Here is a 23,533-nt window from a genome sequence, read left to right as displayed (position 1 = left end):
GCAAATCTAGGAGCTCTTGGAAACTATCCCGATTCCCAATTTTTGCCTTCTAATTCAGATATTCTACTCGATTCTCCAGATCAAGGTGATATTGGTAAGAAGAGAAACATTCTTTTTTAAATTATTTGTCTATTTGATTGATATTATTGAAGTTTAAGGACATTTCACAATAACATTTTTTATCATATTTTGATGCTTTGTTGTTTCAGTAGATGAGTTCTTTGTTGATTATGTCCTTAGGCGGCCATTCCCAACATCGGATGAAGAGAAATCCTAGCTTCAATCAAGACACATTCTCCTGGAAGTTATATAATTTAGTAGAGAGTAGGCCAGGGCAAAAAAACTGAAAAATCAATCAAACCGAACCGACTCGGGTCGGTTTAACACAGGTAATGGATTTTGTTTGATTTTCGTTAAATAAAACCATGGTGATTTGGTTTAGTCATGGTTTAAAGTCTCAAACCACTGGTTAATTGAATCAATACAATCCACTTACATGTTTACCTTTTTTTAAGAAAAATAAAAATCAAAAGATAAGTTATAATCTCATAACTATATTACAATTCCCTCCAATATCTATGGTGTTGCCGATAAGTAATAGTACTGAAATTTCCTTTCACAAGTTCATTACGTTATACTAAGTTTTTTTCCTACTCAGATAATTAGGCTGTATAATGTATAAAGAGGTAACAAAATTCTTAAGTTTTCTGTGGATATATCTTTATTAACCTAATTTTATTTGTTAGTCAATAATTCTTGTAATATAAAGTTACTTAGTTATTTTATATCTTGTAATCTAATTGAGCCAAAACTTAGACAATTTTTTTTTTTTTTAAAGTTCAATTTGGACTAAAAGTCCAAACCGACTAACCGAATTGAACCAAACCAAACCGATTTAATTTGGTTTGGTTCGATTTAATAGTTAGAGTGAATTGGTTTGGATTGAAATTCACTCAAACTGACTAATTTGGTTTTGGTTTCGAGTTGGAGTTGAAACCAACTCAAACCATACCACGGTCAGACCTATTTTTAGACATTATTCTGAAAAACGTAAAGTATTATTAAACCATGAAATCAATTTTAAACTTCTGCGTCGTCTAAGCTTGAAAAAGAGTGAAAGATGACCGACGGCAATGTTAAACTTGCTCCTAAGCATGCCTTTTAAAATTTTGCTCTTAGAGGATAATATGGCACATAGGAATTAACCATTGATATCCTGATGATTCGAGCTTTCGTTGCACAAACTATATCACGTGTTTGATCAAGGCGACTTGAAATTTTGGTACCATGTGCTAAATTTAGAGAATTATGCTACAAGTACACACATTTTTACACCATCTTTGACCGCCCTCTTACATTATAGGGCCCACACGTGTGAGTGAACTATCAAAATGAGTTTATTGCAGGTGCTGTAGACTCCAACATCATTCAAATTTGAAAGAGTGCCCGTTTTTTATTTAATTAAAAAAACGTAAAGGAAAAATATTTTGGGCGGGCCAATTGACTAATTTCGGGAAATGAACGAAAAGGGGAAAGGGGGTAAATTAGACCTCATATGCGTTCAGAAAATTGAAAAATACGCTGCATTTAAAATTTTTTTTTATAGAATCCATACATAGGCAATTAAGAACTGAAGTTTAAAAGGTAACTGACATTATTACCCTTTCATCACGTGCATGGTACTACAGGTGCTAAGAAAAATACATTGGGGCCAAAAGTCAAAATGCACACAAACGTTGGGGACAATAGCCGCAATTTTCCCTGGAGAATGGAAGGAAATACCAAGAGTATCATACGCCAAGAGATGCCACTAAATTGTGCCAAATCCCCAACTCGACTGGTACAAAAAGAAAAAGAACTACAAAAACTTGTAGCTTGTATAAGACAACAGCAGATGATGTCAAAAAGCTTAATTTTAAAATTTCCGACGAGAAAAGAAACTGGAAAAGACAAATACAGAGCTGTAAATATTTCAACTTCCCCGATGACTACAAACTTTGAGTTCGTTCTTGAGAATCGCATTCAGAGCATTCTGAAATTACTTCATCATTGGCTCTTAAGTCACCGAGAAAAACTTCTAGCGTTTGGTTTTGTCACTGCTTCGATAAACCTGTACATCCATCTATCTAGCATTCCTGAGAGTAGAAGTAGATATATTGAGGAATAAGTTCAAACATTGAAGATCGTACAATTATTCTAGATTCAAAGCCCTAAACTGAACCCAAAAGGGTAGATATAGTGAAATACAAAGTTCTTGAGTGCATTTCCAGATGAGTTTTCCACAAGGGTTAATATGTTGAGGCATTCTACTGATGTAATAGGCACTACAATTTAATGGGACAATGAACTCAAATGCACTCATTATCAAAAAAATCACGAATTTGCAAATTCTATGCATGACTGTTAAAGTTCAAGAAATTCTGTTCCCGTGCATGCAGGAGTGCAGAATGCGCAAAGATATATACACAAATTTATATATAGTCAATAGTGCTCAAATAACTAGTTTAAATATACATGCACATGTGTGATGCGTGGATGTTGGCATTTTGCACGTATAAATGCACGCAAAGATGTATACACAAATTTTTATATTAATGAAATTATGTTGACTTTTATAACACGTATCCACAAATCCTATTTTACAAAAGTTGTATTAGCGTACCTGTATTGTATTGTATTCGAATTACGTATCCATATCCGTGCTTCTTGGGTTTCAAATTTCTCTCCTAGTATATTATTTTCAGCCTCAAAACTGGCCAGGGAGTCAAGTTTCAGATTCCAGAACTAGGATTATGTTTTCCTGGTAATTTAAGCCTTCCTAGTCAAAGTAAATTTTAGAGTCTCTTCAGGTTTGAAGAGCCTATCTATTGTCCAAGTAAAAATAAGAAGTGAAGAACTTTATTAGTGGTCCAGAAAATTCTGGTTTGTTGAGATTTAAGCTCAAAGCACTACATCTCCATTTTTTACTTTGATCTCCGTCAGTAAGCTTTGTTCTTCCAATCTCTCTTTACTTTTTTGATGGTTAAAGCCTCCTCATCAATTTTTGTATCGGAGGGAGCCATTCGAAGGATTATCATGGTTGCGACACGACCAAGGATTCATAAACCTACACAAGCTCATCCGGTTCGACAAATGAAAAGGAGAACAACGAAACTTATACGACATGGACAACTTGAATAAAGATTGTATGGAAGCTCAAATGAGATACCGTAGAGAGACTTGAGCATTTTACGAGAATGTTTAACCCTTTAAATAATCTTGTAACTTGTGCTAATCCCAAGCACAGTGAGATAGAAAAGCGGTTAGCAAGAGCTATAGATCTATATCTAGAGTTTGAATTAAAGTTTTGAATTCCCATGGAAGAATGCATGCAGAAGTTTCCTCAGTTGGGAAGCAAGCTAGGAGAATTGTTTCAAATGTGCGTCGATACTCAAAGAACTAAGGATGTGTTTGATAGCAAGTATGGAACTTGTATAGAAAGAAAGTAAGTTCTAAGCATGAAAATCGTTAATTATATGTGTTTTATTGACTTAATTTCCAGCTCAAAAAATGATGTACTTTTCATAAAATTGAGTTTTTTAAAATTGTGAACTGCTTAGAAAAAAAAAAAAAAAAGAAAACTCCCCCGATAAAAAATATATCCTTGTTTTTGAGGAAAAGCGTGGTCATGTGACCAACTTTTGAAAAATATTTTCCATGGAAAAAAAGTTAATCAAACACCCTAAAAGTAGGAATTTAGGTGAAAGAATGACTTTTCCATGTAAAATAAAGCCAATCAAACACAACTTAAAGGTATACGTTGTAAGGCTGAAACTAAGAGGAGCAGTGCTACAATAGCGGAAGCAATTAGAAATAGGAGAGAACTATTAAGAGAAAAAGCTAATATTCACACTTGGGACTTGATGAAGGTTAAGTTGAAAAAGCAATTTTTGCCAACGGATTATCCAATAGCTCTGTATGACTGAATTTGTAACTTGCACCAACAGGACACAGTGTTGTTGTAATTTGCATCAACAGGACATAGTGTTGAAGAGTACACCACACAAATTCTATAATTCATCTATTTGATTGGCCTCTATGAAACAGATAAGCAACTTACAGATTGTTTCTTTATTGTGATTGAAAATTGCTAAAGTCAGATGAATATTAATTGTCTTCCTAATCTTGAAGATGCCTATAGAATTACTTAGGAAGCTAAGGAAACAAATCAGCAATGAAGAGCAGGTGTTCTACAATTGCCTGTGGGATTACCTCTTTATCAAGAATTCAACAGTTATTTGGGGTTAGAAAACCCACTTAAACCACGCGTAGAAGGCACCAAGCAATCAACAGTATAGGCAGTACAACTACCAATGTGCAGGGTCAAATAAGAGTGAAACAGTTAAGGACTTGATATTTTTTGGAGTTGTGAGAGCTACTATAAATAACTCAACACAATCAATCATTTGAGGTCTTAGTTGTCATGAATCACATCGTGCTTCTTGAGCATGTCCTCAGCATCAATAGAGGCTGAAACTGAAGGTTCAAAGTTTATAGAACCAAATTATGACAATTATACTGATGAGGGCATCCAGTTTACTTATTTATTTCTAGTCGAACCTTATTTCATTTTAGTAGACTTTATTTTGTTCTGGATTTTTATTGGGCTTGTATTGGTCCAAACCCATTCTAGTTAGGGTTTGGTTTACTATTTAAACTTACTTTTCCATATAATTTCATTAGTTGATGAATGAATGAATAATTATTTTGGTGACTTGTGGCACATCCCTCTCCTTCTTCTGTTGAATTATTCTTCTTCCCCCCTTAATTCCATATTCTTTCTGAATCTGTCTTCTTTCTCTATTAATCATCCTATTAGTGTTACATTAAATTTGGTATCAGAGCCGAACCTTAGGTAATTTCTTTTCTTTAATCCAAAATTTCTTCATATTTTCTTCCAAAAATCTGTTGGAACAGCACGAACTAAAAGAAATTTTGGTAAAGGCAGCAGTTTTTTCTTCTTCAATTTTCAGTCTTAGTTGAAAAAAAAATAGTTACTGTTCATCGCGGGTACTGTTCACCCAGAATTTCAATTTAGTATTTTGGTCAATTTCTTTAAAAAAAAAAAAAAAAAAAAAAAAAGGTAACTGGTCATGCCAAAAAAATAGAAAAAAATTTTCATTTTTTTTTACTGCTGCTGCTCATAAATAAAAAAAATTGTGGCGTGTTCCACAAATCCTAAACTCTAGCATTCAAGCTCACTTAGCCCTTCAGCCCATATATTCCATCTCTATAACCACTAACCATTCATTTTTATTTTTTATTTTATCAAAACACTTGGACCATAAGCTAGTGGCCTAATTACTCCCAAAGCCCACTAACACACAGCCCATCTCTCATCATCTATTTAGCCAATTCACTCGCTTTTCAGCCCAATAAACACCAAATCCAACCCACTTATCACATATTATCACAACCTGCCCAACACCATCCAACCCATAACCGGTCCCAAATTCGCTCGGTCCATAACCCTAGCCCATTATATACAACACTTTAACCTAGCCCACATCTACAATACTCAATCAACCCAAGCCCTACACTCCTCCTTCCCCATCGGTATCCCACAGTCACCACACTTTCCGCGACCACCCTCACTGCCAATCGCCAGCAACCCATTACCACACCAGTTGTCACCCACCACTCGGAGTTCAGTTTTCGCTTTATTTTTCACGTCGGTGGACTTCTGAGTTCAGAGTGCCAGGAACATTTGTTGAATTGGATTTGGCCTATTATTTGCATTGGGACAGCTTGTTAAAACTCTTGAGGATTAGTGTTCCATTCAGCGACTCGACTGCTTAGGAGTATTCCATTATAATTTTCTACTAGAGACGTGCCAACTGGGAAATCATAATTGGGCACAGTTCTGATTCTTTGGGTCCTAAAGTACATCGCCATCAGGTTTAAGCTTCCATGGGAACCACCGTTGCAACTAAACAACGGGGTGTGCTTGATTTATATTTGTCATTGGTTTACAATACTGCTTCATTTAAAATTGCATTAATTAAATTTTTGCGATGTTATTCTAACAATATACCTAAAGTCACGTGACTGAATCCATTGATTTCATCAAAACCCTATTTTACCCCACTTATATTACCTGATTAGGTTTTGACTATTATTTGATCCGTGCTTTGTTATTTTACATAGATCAGCAGTATTAGCTTGCCATATTTGAATTTAATCCTAAAAAAAATGCTTAGTTTGTTACTTTTCATTTCTTACATTTATTGTTCATTAATCTCATCATTGCACGTCATTTAGCAGGTATTACATTGCATATAGTTGCGTAGTGGTCGTCTTGTCGTCTCTATTTCCAATACATTGACCATTGATCCATCCCCATTTGATGCACTCACTAGACAATTAGTGCAACTTGCCACTAGCCTATCGACTATCCAATCAGATATAACTGCTACTCGTGAGGAGAGAGAGAACCTAGCTGCTAAGTTGAGCAATTTTAAGCAAACCCCTCGTTTGACTGACACTAATTCTGAAGCGTCTCATAATAGACAATATCATCGTGCACAAACTGATCAAAAATATTTTCGACGTGATCATACGAATAGGGATCAGGTTCGTGAGCGAGAGCAAGGCTATGGTCATCATGATACTCATTCTCTTTCTCGTCGAAAGGAGCGTTTCTTTAGAGACATTAACTTAGATACTCCTACTTTCGATGTTCCTTAGATCATGAAATTTTTACCCAATGGAACACCCTTACACAAGGGAATCGGCTAGTAACTGAGTACATTGCTTAATTTGAGGAATTTCGAGTGAAATGTTATGTCGTTAAGGATGAGACCCTGACTTTAAGTAGGTTTATAAAAGGTCTAAGAGATGAACCTAGGCGTGAGCTTTTCTTTCGAGGCATCACTACTCTTGATCAAGCTTACTCTTCAGCTCGAGACTAAGAGTTACTTATTAGTACTCCATATGAAAAGTGCGACCACCATCGTTCTCCCATGTCATTAGCACCACCTCAACATGACTGACATAGAGCCTTCCCTCGTCTAGTGTTCCTCCCATTTGGAAAAATAATTGTAAAGGCCGTGATAGTCCAAGGCCCCCTTCTCCGTATAGAAGGCGTATTGACAACTACTCTTCCATTTCATTGGCTCCACCTCCTCCTGTTAAGTCTCTTCTAGGACCTCCCCCGTCTAACATTCCTCAAATCTTGAAAAATAAGGGTAAAATTTTTGAAACTCCAGGGACTCCTTCTCACCTGCTATGCATTAGTTGTATGGACTTTAGCCACATCACTTCCAAATGTCTTAACCGAGCCTTGGTCTTAGAAGAATGAAAGGATGTAATAGAAGAGTCGTTAAAAGATCAAATCTATGAACCTAAATTTGAAGAATGTGATGACTTGAATGATATTGAGGACACTTCTTTATGTAGTACCAGGACTTTTCCTATGAATCTAGTGGCTGTACCCCTTGTTCCCGATACCCCTTAGTTAAATGTTGTGTGTCATACTCTTTTCCAACCTAAAGGTACGGATGATTTGTGTAATCATATCCTTTTCAAGGAAAATCTTGAGAATTGAGATTTGATCCTCCTAACAATTCAAATTGCATATAACAATTTTGTGCATCGGTTTATTGGTACAAGTTCCATCGAAGTTATTCATGGTTATAAGTCTATGAGACCTTTAGACCTTATTCCAATGTCCCCACATACTAGTACGTCTACGTCAGCTGAGGCATTTGCACGTCATCTTCATGACTTGCATATTGAGATCAATAAACAATTTGAAGCAAGTAATGCATTATATAAACTTCAAGCTGATTTGCATAAGAGAAATTTTGAATTTAATATTGGGGATTTTGTTATATTGGAAGCCTGTAGTGCTGGTCCTTGTGAAATTTTAAAGCATGTTGGTTCAAATACATATGTCATTGATCTTTTATCACATTTTGACCACCATTCTATTTTAACTGTTAAGGACTTTTTTGCTTACCAAGGCTATTTTAATTACTCTAGTGATCATTTTCTACCTCCACATGGGAACCCCTACACTGAACCTTTTGCTATGTCTGTTCCAACACCACCTATCACAACACACAAAGATAAAATTGATATTATTTTAGATGATCAGATTGTATTGACCAATGATAAAGAGGTTCAGTGCTTTCTTGCTCATTGGGTGGATCGACTTGATTCTGATGGTACATGGGCCCCCAGAAAGAGACTTCAACAGCGTGATCCAGATTCGTTGGAACTTTATAGGAGTCCGCCAGATCTTCCTTTGCCCAGTTTATCTTTATCAAATCATATTCTGGGGAATAAGTCGCAGGTTTCATTACTAGCAATCATGGAATTTCGATACTTGGTTCATCAGAAAGATCACCCCCGTGGCATACCTTGAAGCATTTTGGGTATCAAATTGACTGCAGTCTCCTGTGATCTATCAACTCGACCGGGTCGAGTTTTTCTCCCACCCCGGGAGAATTGATGAGGACATCCAGTTTATTTATTTATTTCTAGTTGAACCTTATTTCATTTTGGTAGACTTTATTTTGTTGTGGATTTTTATTGGGCTTGTATTGGCCCAAGCCCATTCTAGTTAGGGTTTGATTTACTATTTAAACTAACTTTTCCATGTAATTTCATTAGTTGATGAATGAATGAATAATTATTTTGGTGGCTTGTGGCGCATCCCTCTCCTTCTTCTGTCGAATTCTTCTTCTTCCCCCCTAATTCCATATTCTTTCTGAATCTGTCTTCTTTTTCTATTAATCATCTTATTAGTGCTGCATTATATACCAAGGGGGGAGAAAAGAAATAGATATACTACCAATAGAAGATTACACTTTAGCTACAACAAGCGTGCCAACCAAAAGGATGGGGGAATTTCTTTGTTTCCTGAACAAAGGAGAAAGTTTGGTAGTTTAGCGAATTTTGGCAGCTCCTAAACTAGAAGAAAAGGAAGGTTGACATGAAGATTATTTTCAGTCCCAAGGTCATTCGTAGAGGAAAGGTCATCAAATATTACTCCAGTTTACAATCTTACACACCTGACTCCTATGTTTTAATATTTTCGAGACCTATTTGTCAGTCCAGTCTTCTAGGTAACTTGATTACTCTAATTTTCAATTATGAAATGACAGAAAAAGTTCCAAGTTGAGAACGGCAATTTCCCATTCCCATCCAGGAAAGGGCGTGTGTGTGCATATCTACAGATCTCGAATCAATTGTCAGACTTGCACCATTGATCTCCTAGACCGCAATCCCAAGCATCTCAGGCACATTGTGCATGCCATAGCCACGTCAGAGCCAGGTATTTTATGGGTTATATAACTGATGAGGACTTATAATCCAGATTCTCATTTCATTAACCACATGAAATCATCCACTGTCAAAAACAGGGTAAATACGTGAAAACAAACCTGTTAAGGCAAATGTACCACCCAGTATGGCACATAGCCGGGTGATGAAGTGGAGAAAACTGCGACGTTCTTCTCTGATGGTCACAGTAATTGGTGACAAATCATACAAAAAGTATACAGCTGCATTGAAAACAAAACAATTATTCCTCAAAAACAGTCTAGAATAGAAATAGGAAGAAATATAAACTAGGAGAAAGGATATATGGAAAAGAGAGCCCTGAATTGAACAAACTTCATACTAACCAGGCCACTTTCTATCGAACTCATTGATAGGTGAAAAGTACTCCGTGACAGAAAATTGATTTGTAGGTAAAACTTCCTTTGAGATATATTTGTATTCAGTCGGAACAATCTACATCCGGAGGAAAACAAGAACTTCAAAAAGCAGCAAATAACCAACAGCAACCACTTTGCACATAAACAACTAGCGAAAAATAGTAATGGTTCTGCTGCTCTCTCACCATGAGAGAGAGAGTGAGAGAGAGAGATTTGGTTAGGCTGAAAATACAAATCAAGTTAGACAAATCAGCATCTAAAAAGTAGAAACGTGTAATGCTTGATCAAATTGAGTTGATAGCATCTGGTTTTGCATTTTGGGTAACTTAACAAGAATACAAATAGAACAAAAACAATACAGTGTGAAATTTTTTGTATATATTGTATGTACAGAGCAAGAGAAAATCAATAAGCCACAATTGATTGCACGATCTAATATAGAACAAATTTTGCATCATTGTGAAGGAGAGGAACACTTGGTGATAAGGAAATTCCAAGAATATCCAGGGCTTGTTTTTGATGAAGGGGTGAGGAGGCAAAAATATGAGTGACAATTACTCACCCCTCGCTAGGGCTAAAAGATACATTCTCCACTATATTATAAGAACAGGCGTCCTTCCAAGAACAGGAACTAAGCTATCACTAAGTAATTGTTAAACTAGTTCCCCTGGTCAGGAAAAAAATAAAACCACTCTCAGCAAAATGAAGTAAAAATCCTCTCTTTCTGGGTTATCGTGCTAACAAATCCGACAGTGGCAAAGACAACTTAGCGCTTGTTTGAGTCCCATTTTTGGCTAATAATGCATTTTGGAATAGTGGATTGATGAAAAACGTGTGGTTAAAATATAAGGAAAAGTTTTGGGTGTACGTGAAATATTATTTTATTGAAGAATGCGTGGTTGAAAAGAAAAGAGGGAAAAATGTATTTTCGAAATAATAAGGATCAAATGAGGGCTTAATTTAAGTCGTGCCTTCATCAACTTAAGCATGACTTTCTCCAGTTGTATCGAACTAGGGCAACTGATGAATTTTCTGATACATGCAAGTGAGAATAATTAAAGGAAGACATCCAACAATCCAAGGGCTAACTGAAATGCAAGAAATGAGTAAAAGTTCATAACTGAAATCCTGACTCAAAGCCGCCATTCCTTTTCAACAGAGAGTCATGGTTGCTCATGACAAGTTATGAGTAACCAAATCAGCTCCTGGTCAACAATATGTAAACAGAAGATGGATAAAGGAAAAACTACTGATCTTTTTATTATAGTTTGTGGGGGCAACTCATGGTGCTTGTCATACTCATTTAACTTTATTTGCTAGTTAGTTATTAAGTTGCTCTGTCATTTTGAGTACAACGGAAAGAAAATCGAGTATATTTTTATCTAGCTAAAGACATGTTCTTATATGTGCATTCAACATGTTAGGATCATAAACGTTACTAATAGTTTTAGTACGGGCAATCCAATGTACAAACCTTTATGTAATACTTGAATGTTCCACTTGCTCCACGCAATATCCGCATTGTCCCATCAAGTGGGTTGTGAATTCCAGGATATTTCGGCCCAAAAGACAAATCATGAATTATATGACTCACGTTGACATGAGAAGACCCTTCAAAAATCTGCAGAATAGGAAATAATATAAATAGATATGTATTGGGTGAAAGTTAAAAGAAGTTTGACAATCAATTCTATTGCTGACAAACAAAATGCCTGATCACACAAAATCCCTTTCGTAAGAATAACCAAGAAATATAGGCTTAATATCTGAAGACAAGTAAAAAATACCCTTTTCCTTCAAAAGAACACAATAATTCCAATCTACTTTTTGTTCTTTTCAGAAAATAAAGTGCTTCAAAAGCCCAAAATATCGTCTGAAGAAGATAAAGGTCTCCCACCTGCAGATACTTTCATAGGCATCATAAGGTTGCAGAGCAAATTAAGCAGCAAATCATCCCCGTGCCCAAGGGCTGAGAGCCAACGACCTCCAAAAAGGAAAAGGTTCGCACGGTTGGAGGGGATGAGCAGCAGGGAAAGCCCAAAGAAGAAAACGCTTTGTAAAATTATAAACCATAAAAACAAAGAAGAAAATACTGATTTCTTTACTTTAAAACACGAAAAGACAGTTTGTTCCATGTTTCCTAAATGCAAAAGCCGGATGCTGGTGCAAAGAAAATTCAAACCAAAATAGTAACTCAACAAACACCTTAAAATGATTCCTTAAGATGCATACACAATGAAAGAGAAAAGGCTAGTAAGGAAAAAAGTAACCTACCAATTAATCTATACATAAATAAACCTCATCAATTTCGTTCTCTTCGGCATATCATAAACCCCATTCAATCCACTAACAGCTCTTGAAAAGACTAACAAACCTTCTAACTCAATTCGTTGACACTAGCAATAAATGGATCTAAGAAAGACATGAGGAGAGGATCTAGGAAAGACATGAGGAGAGAAGGAAATAATCAAGCTTCTAGTTTTCTGCTTCTACGGGATTTCAAAATGGTTTCTCACCCTCTAAGTCAAGGAATGGTCTGCTTAAAGTCAGGTGCCTTGCATGAGAAGTTCCATTTCTAGTCTTATTTTGGCATTATCTCTTGCGATTGATATCTTAGATTTGGTACATTTTCCTCAAAACTTGAAGATCATAAATTCACAATTAGTCTCTTATTGAACCAAAATAACCCTTCAGTTTCCCATGGATAGAACTTTTCACTCCATCCCCATCAAATGGAGCTCCAATTAGATGGTGTCCATATTTAACCAGTATGACTTTCCACTACAGACCTTGAGGCATATTTGGCACACTGAAATTCCATCCAACAATCTGCAGGAGCAAAAGTGCCTGCAGGATATACAAAAATATGATTTATTTATTTATTATTATTTAGAGTTGATCTTTTAATATTTTTTATGTATTTATTTATAATAATGCTAAAAGTACACATCAGAATACTATAAAGGGCTGTTTGATAAGCCCATTTTTCATGGAAAATGGAGATTGATTTCCACCCTAAACCAAAAATGCATATTTGATAGGCTTTTTTTCTAGGCAATTCATTTTTCCACTTTCATGCCACCTTAGCCAATTTCCACCAAATTGATGAAAATGACCGGTGAGAATTCATTTTCTAGGCTGTTGGCGGATTTTTTTATTTTTTGACAATGGAAACAAATTCCATCCGTAATTGTAAAAACATATTTTCCTTTAATTGACAATTTTCATGTAAAACAAAGCAAAACGAATACCAAAAGATAGATGATTATTTTTTTATTTTTTTGGCAATGGAAACAAATTCTATCCTTAATACTAGTAAATTCTATCCCTTTAATTGATAATTTTCATGTAAAACAAAATCAAACGAATACCAAAAATACTTTTATTTCAACATTTTTCACGTGAAAAATTATATCAATCAAACACAATAATTGACAATTTCCAATAAAATAATTTCTCGACAATTCAATTCCCCGGAATTGATTTTCTTTCCACCCAAATTCTATCTTTATAATCAAACGAACCCTAAATGGTATAGGACCTCCAAAATATGTAACCATCGTTTTGTTTTCTTACTATACAGGCATTCTTGGAAGTCGGAACCTAAGAAGTCTTTACAGGTGAGTTTGGTTTGCTGTTTTCAAGTTGTTTTTAATTTTGCAGAACACTGTAAACGTCTTTGGTCTGTTATTTTTGAAAATGCATTTTCAAAAACAAAGAATAAATTTATAAAATAAAACTCAAAAGTCATTTTTCACATTTTGAATGTTTTCAGTGAAAATACTGAGGACACTCAAAATATGGAAAAACAATTATTTAAATAAAATTTTAAAAATAAAAATTTTTCAAAAAATAAAAATATAAAATTCTAACAAATAAATATTTAAAAATTATAAAAAATTAAAGTTCAAAAAATAAAATTGATTAATTCTAAAAAATAAAATTTGAAAAAATAAAATCTAAAATTCTAAAAAATATAATTCTAAAAATAAAAAATAAAATAAAAAGTAAAAATTGCTCTAGCTCTTAATAATTATTTACATAAAAAAATTAAATTTAAATTAATACAGACAAAAATATTTTGGGTCTATGCATAAATTTTTATATAAATTTCCTATATTTTGAAATTAATATATTATTTTTTAATTTTATTTTTTAGTGAGAAAAACTATTATAAGATTCACCAACTTTAAAATGTATATAATACTTGATAATATATTAACGTAAAATTGTTCCTTTTTTTTAACCAAATAATCAAATTTAATGGAATAAAATGTAATTAAACAATTTTTTAAAATATTAAATCGCTTTTCAATTTTTTGTTTTGAGACATAATTTTTCAAAATGACAAACCAAATATGTTATTAAAAATCTAAAAACCAACCCTAAAAATAGAAAACAAAAAATGAACCCAAAACCAAAACACAAACCAAGCAGGCCCTAATATTTTGTTCTCAATTAATAAAGATGGTAGTCTGCTTCACTTATTTACAACGTTCTTGTTCTTGAACTTTATGATCCCCACCTTCCACGTGTTCCATACACAAGTTCAATCCCCAATTTGAACCCCATCATCTAGTCCTACTCTAGTACAGGTCCAGTATCAAACTCTCAGTAAGTAGCTTAGTTGTTCAGAGAAGACCACCTTTTCCTTCAGCCATCTTTGCCTGGACCCAAGACAAATCTCCCAGAAGGCCAAGCATTTCCATGATGATTTTGATGTTTTCACCCCAACAGGACATAAGCTGGTTTCAAGCACTACGTATTTGAAACACCACTCAGCCTTAACTTAAGAAATTATGCCTAAAACAGTAACAATCTACTGTTGATGTCATTACATTAAACACATGCCATAATAATATTATGAACCCAATCATAACTTTCCAGTTCAAAAAGTTATTTGGCAAATAAATTACACTAATGCCAGTTTCTGAAATTTCTCTGGTGGTAGCCAGGTGCCATCAACTACTTTCTGACCAAAGGAGGCAAATGATTGTTAGGCACATGGTATGCACAGGTCCAAAATGGGTTAACCAAAAAGTGATCATGCCCATATATGATCTGGGTCAAAACAGGTCAGGTTAATTATGGACTTGGGTGGACTTCAAACAGTTTAATTTGAAGCATCCATGATTTTCTTTCTCTTGTTCTATTTTTATTTCAATTTTTAGGTGGAGAAGTGGGTGGAATTCCCTATTTCTTTCAGTCCTGGGTTATCGACTAGCCAAATTTCTTCCATTTGTTCATCAGACTTACATATGAAAGGGAACACTTTCAACTATCACTACTCTAGGGGAGAGGGGTGCTTTTATTCAAAAAGAAAAGAAGTGAAAAACAATCTCGAAATGTTCATAAGTTGGGAAGGAAGTAAATGAGGGCGTTGATGGATTTGGTATGAAATCAGCTGATTGTGAGTGATTACATCAAAGCTGAAAAACTGCTGCAGGGTGCTATTGAAGTCTTCAGATAATATTAATATGAAGATCCCAAATGAACTATCCGTACGTCTATCTGACATTATTTTGACCTTTATATAGTAGTGACAGGAAACGTAAAAACACCACCTCTATCAGGATTTTAATGCATACTCGAAAAGCAAAGTTGTCATTATATTTTGTAAACTAATCCAGGTCCCAAGAGGTAAAATTATTTCCACAATTTGTTTATCGTTCATCCAAATACCACTAAAGAAATAATCAATAACTATTCAGCAGTTAAAGATACACAATAATAAACTCAATTAACTTCTGGCAGCAGTTCAGAGTCGTTATGCCTACACAATCAGTTTAATTAGCTGAACAATTGATGAAATATTACAATACATATAACATTCAAGTTATTATGTAAACTAGACAGAATAAGAAAATGAAGTTCAAAGAGAAGTTGACCATTTGAGCAACGAAAATATTCAGCCCATGAACTGAAATATGGAAGTTCCCAGCAACCCTTTGCACATCCAAAACCCCATACACCTGCAAGAAGTAATGAGTTAAATGGCTAATTAAATGAAGGATGAACAAGCTGAGGTTGGAAGTAGAAAAAAGGCATACCCTGCAACCTTCTCCATTGGCCAGTGCCTGCTTCACCTTTTTAATCAAATTTTCAGCTTCTTTATCAAAACTGTGAAGTTCAACTTTATGGTCCGAATCCTCATGATGAGTTTTGTGGTCATCTGGTCATAGTTATTCATCATAAGATTCAGAACAGAGTTATAGTGTGTAAACATTCTACTTGACAGAATTAACATAAATATTGAGCTCTATACAGTGGAAGTAAGATCCTTTTCTACAAGAATTCTAAAGTAGATCTAGAAATATCTTAATCTCTGCGTACTAACATCAACGATGATTGACCATGAAAATTTCAAGCAAATACTTGATGATCAGACAGAACAGAAAAAATAAGACTCAATTCCAGTTAAAGAATAAAGGAAAAAATAGAAAAGGCAAAATGAAATAAATTTCATCATCGGCATACTGATTATGCAGAACTGAGTTCATAACATAAGCTTGCTTATCCTATGTAACAACAGAAGCTTGCTGCTAGCTTCAGTTTGGTGATTAACCATTTTAATTTTTGACTGTATGGAATCCGATGCCTTGTCCCAGTAGTAAGGATCGTCTAGTGGATGGTGCTGGCATCCAAATCCCTTCATCATTATCACATGCTTAAGGAATTAAGTGGTAAAAAGACCTAACATGATGATGTGGAATGTATTTCCCAACGAAAACTAATTCTAAACTGCAGCCGCAGGTAATTTTTCAATTGTTTCCTCAATGTTAAACGATATGAAGGTGCCAAAATCCTTGTATGGTGTTCCACAGAAGGACCTCGCATGATCTTTGACAAGGAAATTAGAGGCGGAACTGAAAATCATGCACAAATGACTAAATTCTTTAAATGTACAACTGATCTAGATCTCTAATAATATATTGAAATAGCACATCCAATTCCTACACCATCACAAAATCTATTTTGGACTGGTCACCAATAGGAAAAAACTGAATGACTTACCATCCTATGAACCTCGATGACATTTTAAAGTTCATTTACAATAATGATATCGTATGCTCCCCACTAGCAACAGAAAATTCCACAGCCAGACATGTATCTATAGTAAATGAAAAAGCTTCTTTGAAACCATATTCACAGTAATTTCACGTTAGATGCCAAACAAGTACTTCTATTTGTAACATTGACCACCTCTACAATTTTGACTTCCTTACTAAGATATTTTAGTTGTTAAGCACCAGTGATACATGGTATGACAATAGCATCGCAACATCAGAAGATAATACTAATTTCACAAGTGATGGCGCTAAGAACTATTTGAAAGAATGCAAAATACTAGCCTACAGTTTAGAAATACAGTCATAATTCACCTCAAGCAATCTTGGTTTTACAACTATCTTCACTTCAACAGACAATAATCAACTTACAAGAGCAGCTTCTTAAAAATCAAACAACAACAACAACAAGAAGAAGGAGCTAAGCTTTACTAGCAATGAACTTGGGATGGCATCCTAAAACATCTCCTCTCAAAAAATACCTTTGGTAAGAACAAAAACACATGTAGCTGCAAAATTACACACACACACCTCTGATGCGATTCAGATAGCATCTAGCAAAGGTTTCAGGCAAAAGCTATATTTTTTCAACTACGTACTAGGCAAGACATCAAAGGAGGAAACAAATGGTCAAAACTAATCTTCACATCAAATGGGCTTAAACATGAACCAACCATGCCCATGAGCTGCATGTTCCTTCTCCACTAGGTCTGACAAATACTCTGTGCCAATGATTTGGCCATCATTATTCAAGCGAAGCTGCAGAAACAATTAATACTAGCACTGTGAGAAACAATTATTGTAAGCACGGCATACACACAAGAATTCTGAGTAACAAAAAGTAAATCATGGAATTCAAATTTCAAGAAAAAGAAAAAGATGGAGAACAGCCTAGAGAGGTGCAAAAATCAACTTTACAAGCATGATATAAAATAAATATAATCTGATTCAGCATTATTGTTTAATATGAAATCAATCTACACACGTCCTGTGAATCAGAAGGGCACCCAACACAGCCTCAACCACCAAAACACTACAGTTGTATACTTTGCATAAACAAGCTCAAGATGAAGTCAAAGGAAATTCAGAGAAGTGGCTGAAGAAATATATTTGGAAGTTGAAAAAGCATAAGATAGAATTACATGATATAATATTATAATCTGAAATCTGAATCCAGTATTTGATAATCAAAGTGACAGTATTAGCATTCACAATAAAAATAAAAAGACAACATAGTAAACATACATTAGCAAGCATTCCAAACATATCATTACAAACACTGTAAATAGGCCTGGGCAAAAAAACCGTCAAACCACCTAAACCGCCAAATCGAACCGATTCGGTTTGGTTTGGTTCGGTTCGGTTTAGAGTAGTCAAATGGTTTGGTTTGGTTTTTTGTAGACAAAAACCATGTTGGTTTGGTTTGGTTCATGGTTTGAATACCAAAACCGATGGTTAACCTCTCAACCCGCTACAAATTTAAACCATTTTTTTTTTCTTTTTGAAAAAAGAAGAAGAAGAAGAAGAAGAAGGGTAACTCACAGACAGAGTATGACTGTAGGACTCAAAATAAACATGATAACCAATCCAATCCAAATCCAATAAAATTCCACATTAATTATCAATTTCAATAGTAGTAAAACTAAGGTTTTATTAGCAACTGTAGACTATATTTACGATTCAATCACTCATATCTCCAGAATCATGCAGCATGATGATTAAGAATCATGCAACAAAATGGATATAGGACTTATAATTATTTCATGGAAACTAACTCATAATCAGACTCTCAAGCAATACATTTTCTCTTGCTTTCGTTTTCCTTTTCAGGAAGAAAAGTCAAAAGATAAGGCACCGGAAGTTGATGCTTGATGACGACGAACTTTCGCTATTCTTCTACTTTCTAGAACCTCGTCACTAGCTTTTTTGAAACTTTTTGTTTCTGATTCAAAGGTTTCATCATCATCAAGATCAGGATTATCTCAAGATAGTTGCACTCCGGCAGCCCCCTTTTTTGAAGGTTGAAAATTGTTTTCCTCATCCCCCATTGTAGATTAACAAAACAAACTTGAAGGAAAATTTGCTTCCTCCACAAGTTGGAAGAAAGGGATCTCTTCAGTTAAAAATATATGACAAAAATCACAAACTAAAAGGACATTATAAATGGAATCAAATGTTGCTTCTTGACCAAACAAATGCTAGGAAAGATATTCTAGGATATGAAACAAATACTTTTGAAGAAGACAAACTATAATGTGAAGCTACATGATCCAGATAATCAATTAGCACTCGCCCACAGACATAAACAAGTGAAACTAGTCATTAAGTTTGGCAATTGTTAATTCATTACAGAAAGTATCCAAAGGTCATGCGCCAAGCAAAAGAAACACTCACATTTGTAAATCAAACTCAAAAATGGGGGAACAAGGAAAAAAAGAAAGGAAAAAGAAAGAAAAAAAGGAGGAAAAAAAAGAAAAAGAAAAGAGAGAGAACAATGTGTAAGAGTAACATCAATGTTTGCTTGTTCTTTATAAGTTACAATGCAATGTTATTTAAAAGTTCAAACCGAGAAACCAAACCAAAGCAAACTGAACCGAAGTGGTTTGGGTTGGTTCGGTTTAAGAATTAGAGTGGGTTGGTTTTGATTTTAATTTCACTCAAACCGACTACTTTGGTTTGGTTTTGGGTTTAGGTCAAAACCAACCCAAACCAAACCACGCCCAGGCCTAACTGTAAATGCAAAAATGCATGAGGATGACCTTATCAACACCTATATATGGTTGCCTACTAAGCACACAAGGACAAACTTGAATAGGCACTTAAAAAAGATCAAATACATAGCCAGAGAAAGTTAAAGGAAGGTGATAAGACATCTAATATAGGATCCATAATTTCAAAATTCATCATGTAAATAATAAGGAACTCAAGAATGAAAATTTTGAAAGGTGATTGCTCATGAACTGTGGTATTTACATATCTCGTCACAAGTTATGTTTTAAATTTCAGAATATCGTTGTGGATAAATGATAAACTGTTTACAGGGAGTTGAGATGTCTTTTAAGTGCATAAATATACTGATAGATTTAAAGGCAGAGATAATTATAATAAGAAATAATCAAAGGGAACTCTGACCTTCCATATGTTTGTGTCTAGATCAACTTCATGCTTCCCTGACATATCAATAGCATCTACACTTAAAACTGCAAAGAACAAAAATAATTTAGAAACGTGGTTATCTGAAAAAACAACATTAGCTTTAGCAGATAATTTTGCTGAAGAATAGGTATTCAACGATATTAAAAATGAAATTAGAAAAGGCTAACCATCACATGGCAAAGATGGGAATGTTACGTTTATGTGGATGGGAAGAGTTTCTCCACGTTTCAAGTCTACTTCCATCTGACAACATGTAATATATTATACTAAGTAGCAATAAAATAACTTTATAAACTTAAGGCTTACAAGCAGTTAATACTCAGTATTAAAGCTAAACAGTGATTGAACATTTAATACAAATAAGATATCATTAAAATGACAACCTCAAAAGCCTTGTGATGAAGAAAACTAACCTGATGTACCGTATAAGTTGAAAGGTAATATGTCAACTCGTGAAAGAACAATGTTGCCATGATTACCAGCCCAAAAATGGAAACTAGCAAGAAACACAAAAAGGATTTTAGTCAACAATGAACCTATCTTAGAGTATATTAGGATATCCATTCCACAAGCATCATTTTATTGGTTTTCTGATTTAACTGAAATCACACCACAGTTTATAGCTACTAAGGTTCCTATTGATAACGGTTCAGCAAATGAATCACCACATTAGAGTAGAAGGCTAATTGTTCCTGGAAGATTTGCTTTACAGCTCTGAAGACCAAAATAAAATATTTGTGTTCCCTTTTGCCACTCGATTACACAACTCCTATTGTAATTAAATATTATTATCGCATGGTTATCAAAATCGTATTTTTGTAAAATGAACACAAAAATGAAATAGAAGCTCAAACAACAAATTAACAACTATAAGTCAATAACCAGCTTAAAACCCGCAATACATGTTAAAACATAAAAAAATAAATAGATAAATAATTTAAATACTTCATAAATGAATCAATACGAAATTGGTAATGAACAAATAAAATGATTAGAGCTCAAGTACGTCACGAAATCCTTGGAATTGTAAGAATCTTACAATTCTATACGATTATGTTACGATTCCAATCCAATTCTATCAAATTACCACTTTGAGTACGATCTGGACCAATTTTTCCTCTTCTGATTTTAACAACCACGATGCAATGTATAAGCTAAAACGAAAAAAATACAACCAAATGTATGATTCTTCATAATTAAAACTCTCACCAAAACTTGTGTGTCAGACAATCAAGAAAATAAATCTGATATGCCTTATAAATCAGCGACGCAGAATGCAGTAAAACCTTTCCCACTTCATAATTGAGGGGATAATTTTTAAAACTTGGATTGAATTTTTTTTTATTTTTCACAAAATCAATTACGAGGCCAAATTACCCCCAGACAAATTCGGCAGTTTGTAGAGGAGAACTAGGGAAATCGCAGCTGGACAGTTGCTCCTGGTGAATCTTTCCACATGTATTCTAAATCATAACTCTTAAATGGCTTTAATTTACCATAAACAAGATAAAACACACACGCAGACAGAACATGCAGAACTAGGATTATCGATGCTACTAAAAGCTAGAACTAACAATTATCATTTGGGAAAACAAAAATAGAGTAATACCGAAGGCGCCGGATTTTGTCTTCTGCAGCAAGTGTTCTTCAGCACGGGGAAACGCATCAAGACCTTTTAATGCTTGCATCAACCCCATAATTTATTGCCCTTTTATCTACTTCCACTATAATTTGCCCCCAGATCAAATACTTATGAATTTCAGCGTTAACTGAATACAAACAGAACTCGATAAACAAACATATACCGCAATTGAAACACAAAGACGAAATTACAGGAATGAATATATAGAAATCGATTATCTATGATATCAGATAAATTATTACCTCCAGAGGGAGATAAACAGATTCCGAGATTGCCGTCCAAGACAATTCGGAGCAAGAACAAAAACCTGGTCCGCCAAAACAGTACACAGAGCGACCCGAAATCCCAATTATGCCCCTGTTTGACAAGTATTCGAGAAAAATAATGTTTTGAGCAGTAATTTTTAGCACCGTTTGGCTCCAATTCTCATTATCATTCTTTTTTCTCTTATTTTCAACTACAAAAATTTTCTATAAAATAATATTATACGTAAATTAAAAATTTTTCATTCCTTTTCAACCACACATTTTAAAAAAAAATATATTCCATCCATTAAATTTTGACAAGAATGGGGCCAAACGGAGGCTTAATTTTCAGGAGAATGTGAAAAGGTATGGAAAAATGTTAGGCATATATGTAGAATATTTTATTGTATAAATATATTATTGAGAATGAATATATAGAAAAAAGAGTTTTATTTGTCGAACGGGCGCTATATTTCACTAATTTAAATTAAAAAAGAAAAAAAAAGTACTTATACATGTAAAAAGGCTAAATATCATCAAGGTCCTTAACCTTTCGTTATTTTGGCACTCTTGTCAACTACCTATTGAACTCAAAATGATATTAATTGAATATAAGCAGTTATATAATGATTTACACACATATGAGATGTTAAAAGAGGTTTTTATTTTTATTTGGTTTAAGAAATTTGACCTAATCATATTTCACCACATCATGTATATGTAAACCATTATATAAATCTATTATGTACAAGTAGCAAAATCGTATTTTAAAACCTAATTTTTACTTGGGATACATTTTACCGAGGGTTCCAACCTTTCGTAATTATGACATCCATGTTTCCAAACTACCTTTCTTGTGTCCCTTATCTTTTAAAATTGTAGCACACGTCTCCAAACAATTAAAATATTTATTTAAATATTAAATAATCACGTGGCATTCACATGATGTTGTGGATGCGTTAAAAGCAAGGAGATGTGTTTTATAAACATTAAAATTTTTTACAATGTTCAAATTTCTAAAACAAAGTTTTGTTATGGATTTGGACCAAATGAAATCTTTCTCGACAATTTTATCTTTCCAATATGACATCAAATGGCTAAAGTTTCAATAATTTTTATCGTTAATTGGGAACATGGATACAAAGTTATAAAAGGTCTGGATTTGAATTCAATGTACTTAATAATTTACATAATAGTTTATACATATATAATGTGGTGAGATATGATTGAGTCAAAATTTCTTTAATCAAATAAAAAAAAATTCGTTCTCTTTTTAACACTTTATATGTATATAAATAATTATGCAGCTGCTTATGTTCAAATAGCACTATTCTTTAAAATAAAGATAAATTTCAATTAACATTTGTTTAGGACATAACTTGGAAAGTGAGGTAAACTTATATACAGTTACGAATATGCTTACGTGATGAAAATCATGAATATTGTCAATTTTCAAGTGACTTAAAATTTTGAGTCACATAAGTCACATAAATTTAATATTTACATTGACAGTTTCTATGACGTGGTCCCCAGATTTACAAATTCAAATGGTAGATTGAAATGGTTATCCACCAAATTTAATCAATTTCAATACACACATAGCCAGAGAAGAAAAACGAGAGCAAGGAGAAAAGAAAGAAAAAAGAGGAAAGAAAGGGGGGAAAAACAGAGAGAGAGACAGAGGGGGGAGGGCAAAAAAAAGAATGGAAAGTTCGTCAA

General features: G+C 34.0%; 1 protein-coding gene across 3 annotated transcripts; it reads right to left on the bottom strand.

The window, feature by feature from the left end:
• Positions 1 to 1,631: 1,631 nt before the first annotated feature.
• On the bottom strand, positions 1,632 to 21,946 carry LOC111393687 (endoplasmic reticulum-Golgi intermediate compartment protein 3-like). 3 transcript variants are annotated; one of them, XM_023019350.1, is made up of 12 exons: positions 21,812 to 21,946; positions 21,537 to 21,696; positions 20,341 to 20,423; positions 20,095 to 20,170; positions 19,904 to 19,971; positions 17,446 to 17,530; positions 15,755 to 15,876; positions 15,593 to 15,676; positions 11,179 to 11,325; positions 9,672 to 9,780; positions 9,429 to 9,548; positions 1,632 to 2,135 (listed from the first exon to the last, which is right to left on the bottom strand). In XM_023019350.1, exons 2-12 carry the CDS (start codon positions 21,622 to 21,624, stop codon positions 2,062 to 2,064), a joined length of 1,056 nt encoding a protein of 351 aa, XP_022875118.1. In that variant the 5' UTR covers positions 21,625 to 21,696; positions 21,812 to 21,946; the 3' UTR covers positions 1,632 to 2,061. The 3 variants fall into 3 exon arrangements, with proteins under 3 accessions (XP_022875118.1, XP_022875120.1, XP_022875119.1); XM_023019352.1 differs by having other exon boundaries at positions 21,537 to 21,651; positions 21,812 to 21,932; XM_023019351.1 differs by having other exon boundaries at positions 21,537 to 21,925.
• Between the last annotated feature and the right edge of the window lie 1,587 nt (positions 21,947 to 23,533).

This window comes from Olea europaea, chromosome 4 (assembly GCF_002742605.1).
Source record: "Olea europaea var. sylvestris chromosome 4, O_europaea_v1, whole genome shotgun sequence".
NCBI lineage: Eukaryota > Viridiplantae > Streptophyta > Magnoliopsida > Lamiales > Oleaceae > Olea > Olea europaea.
This window is presented reverse-complemented; position numbering and strand designations above follow the sequence as displayed.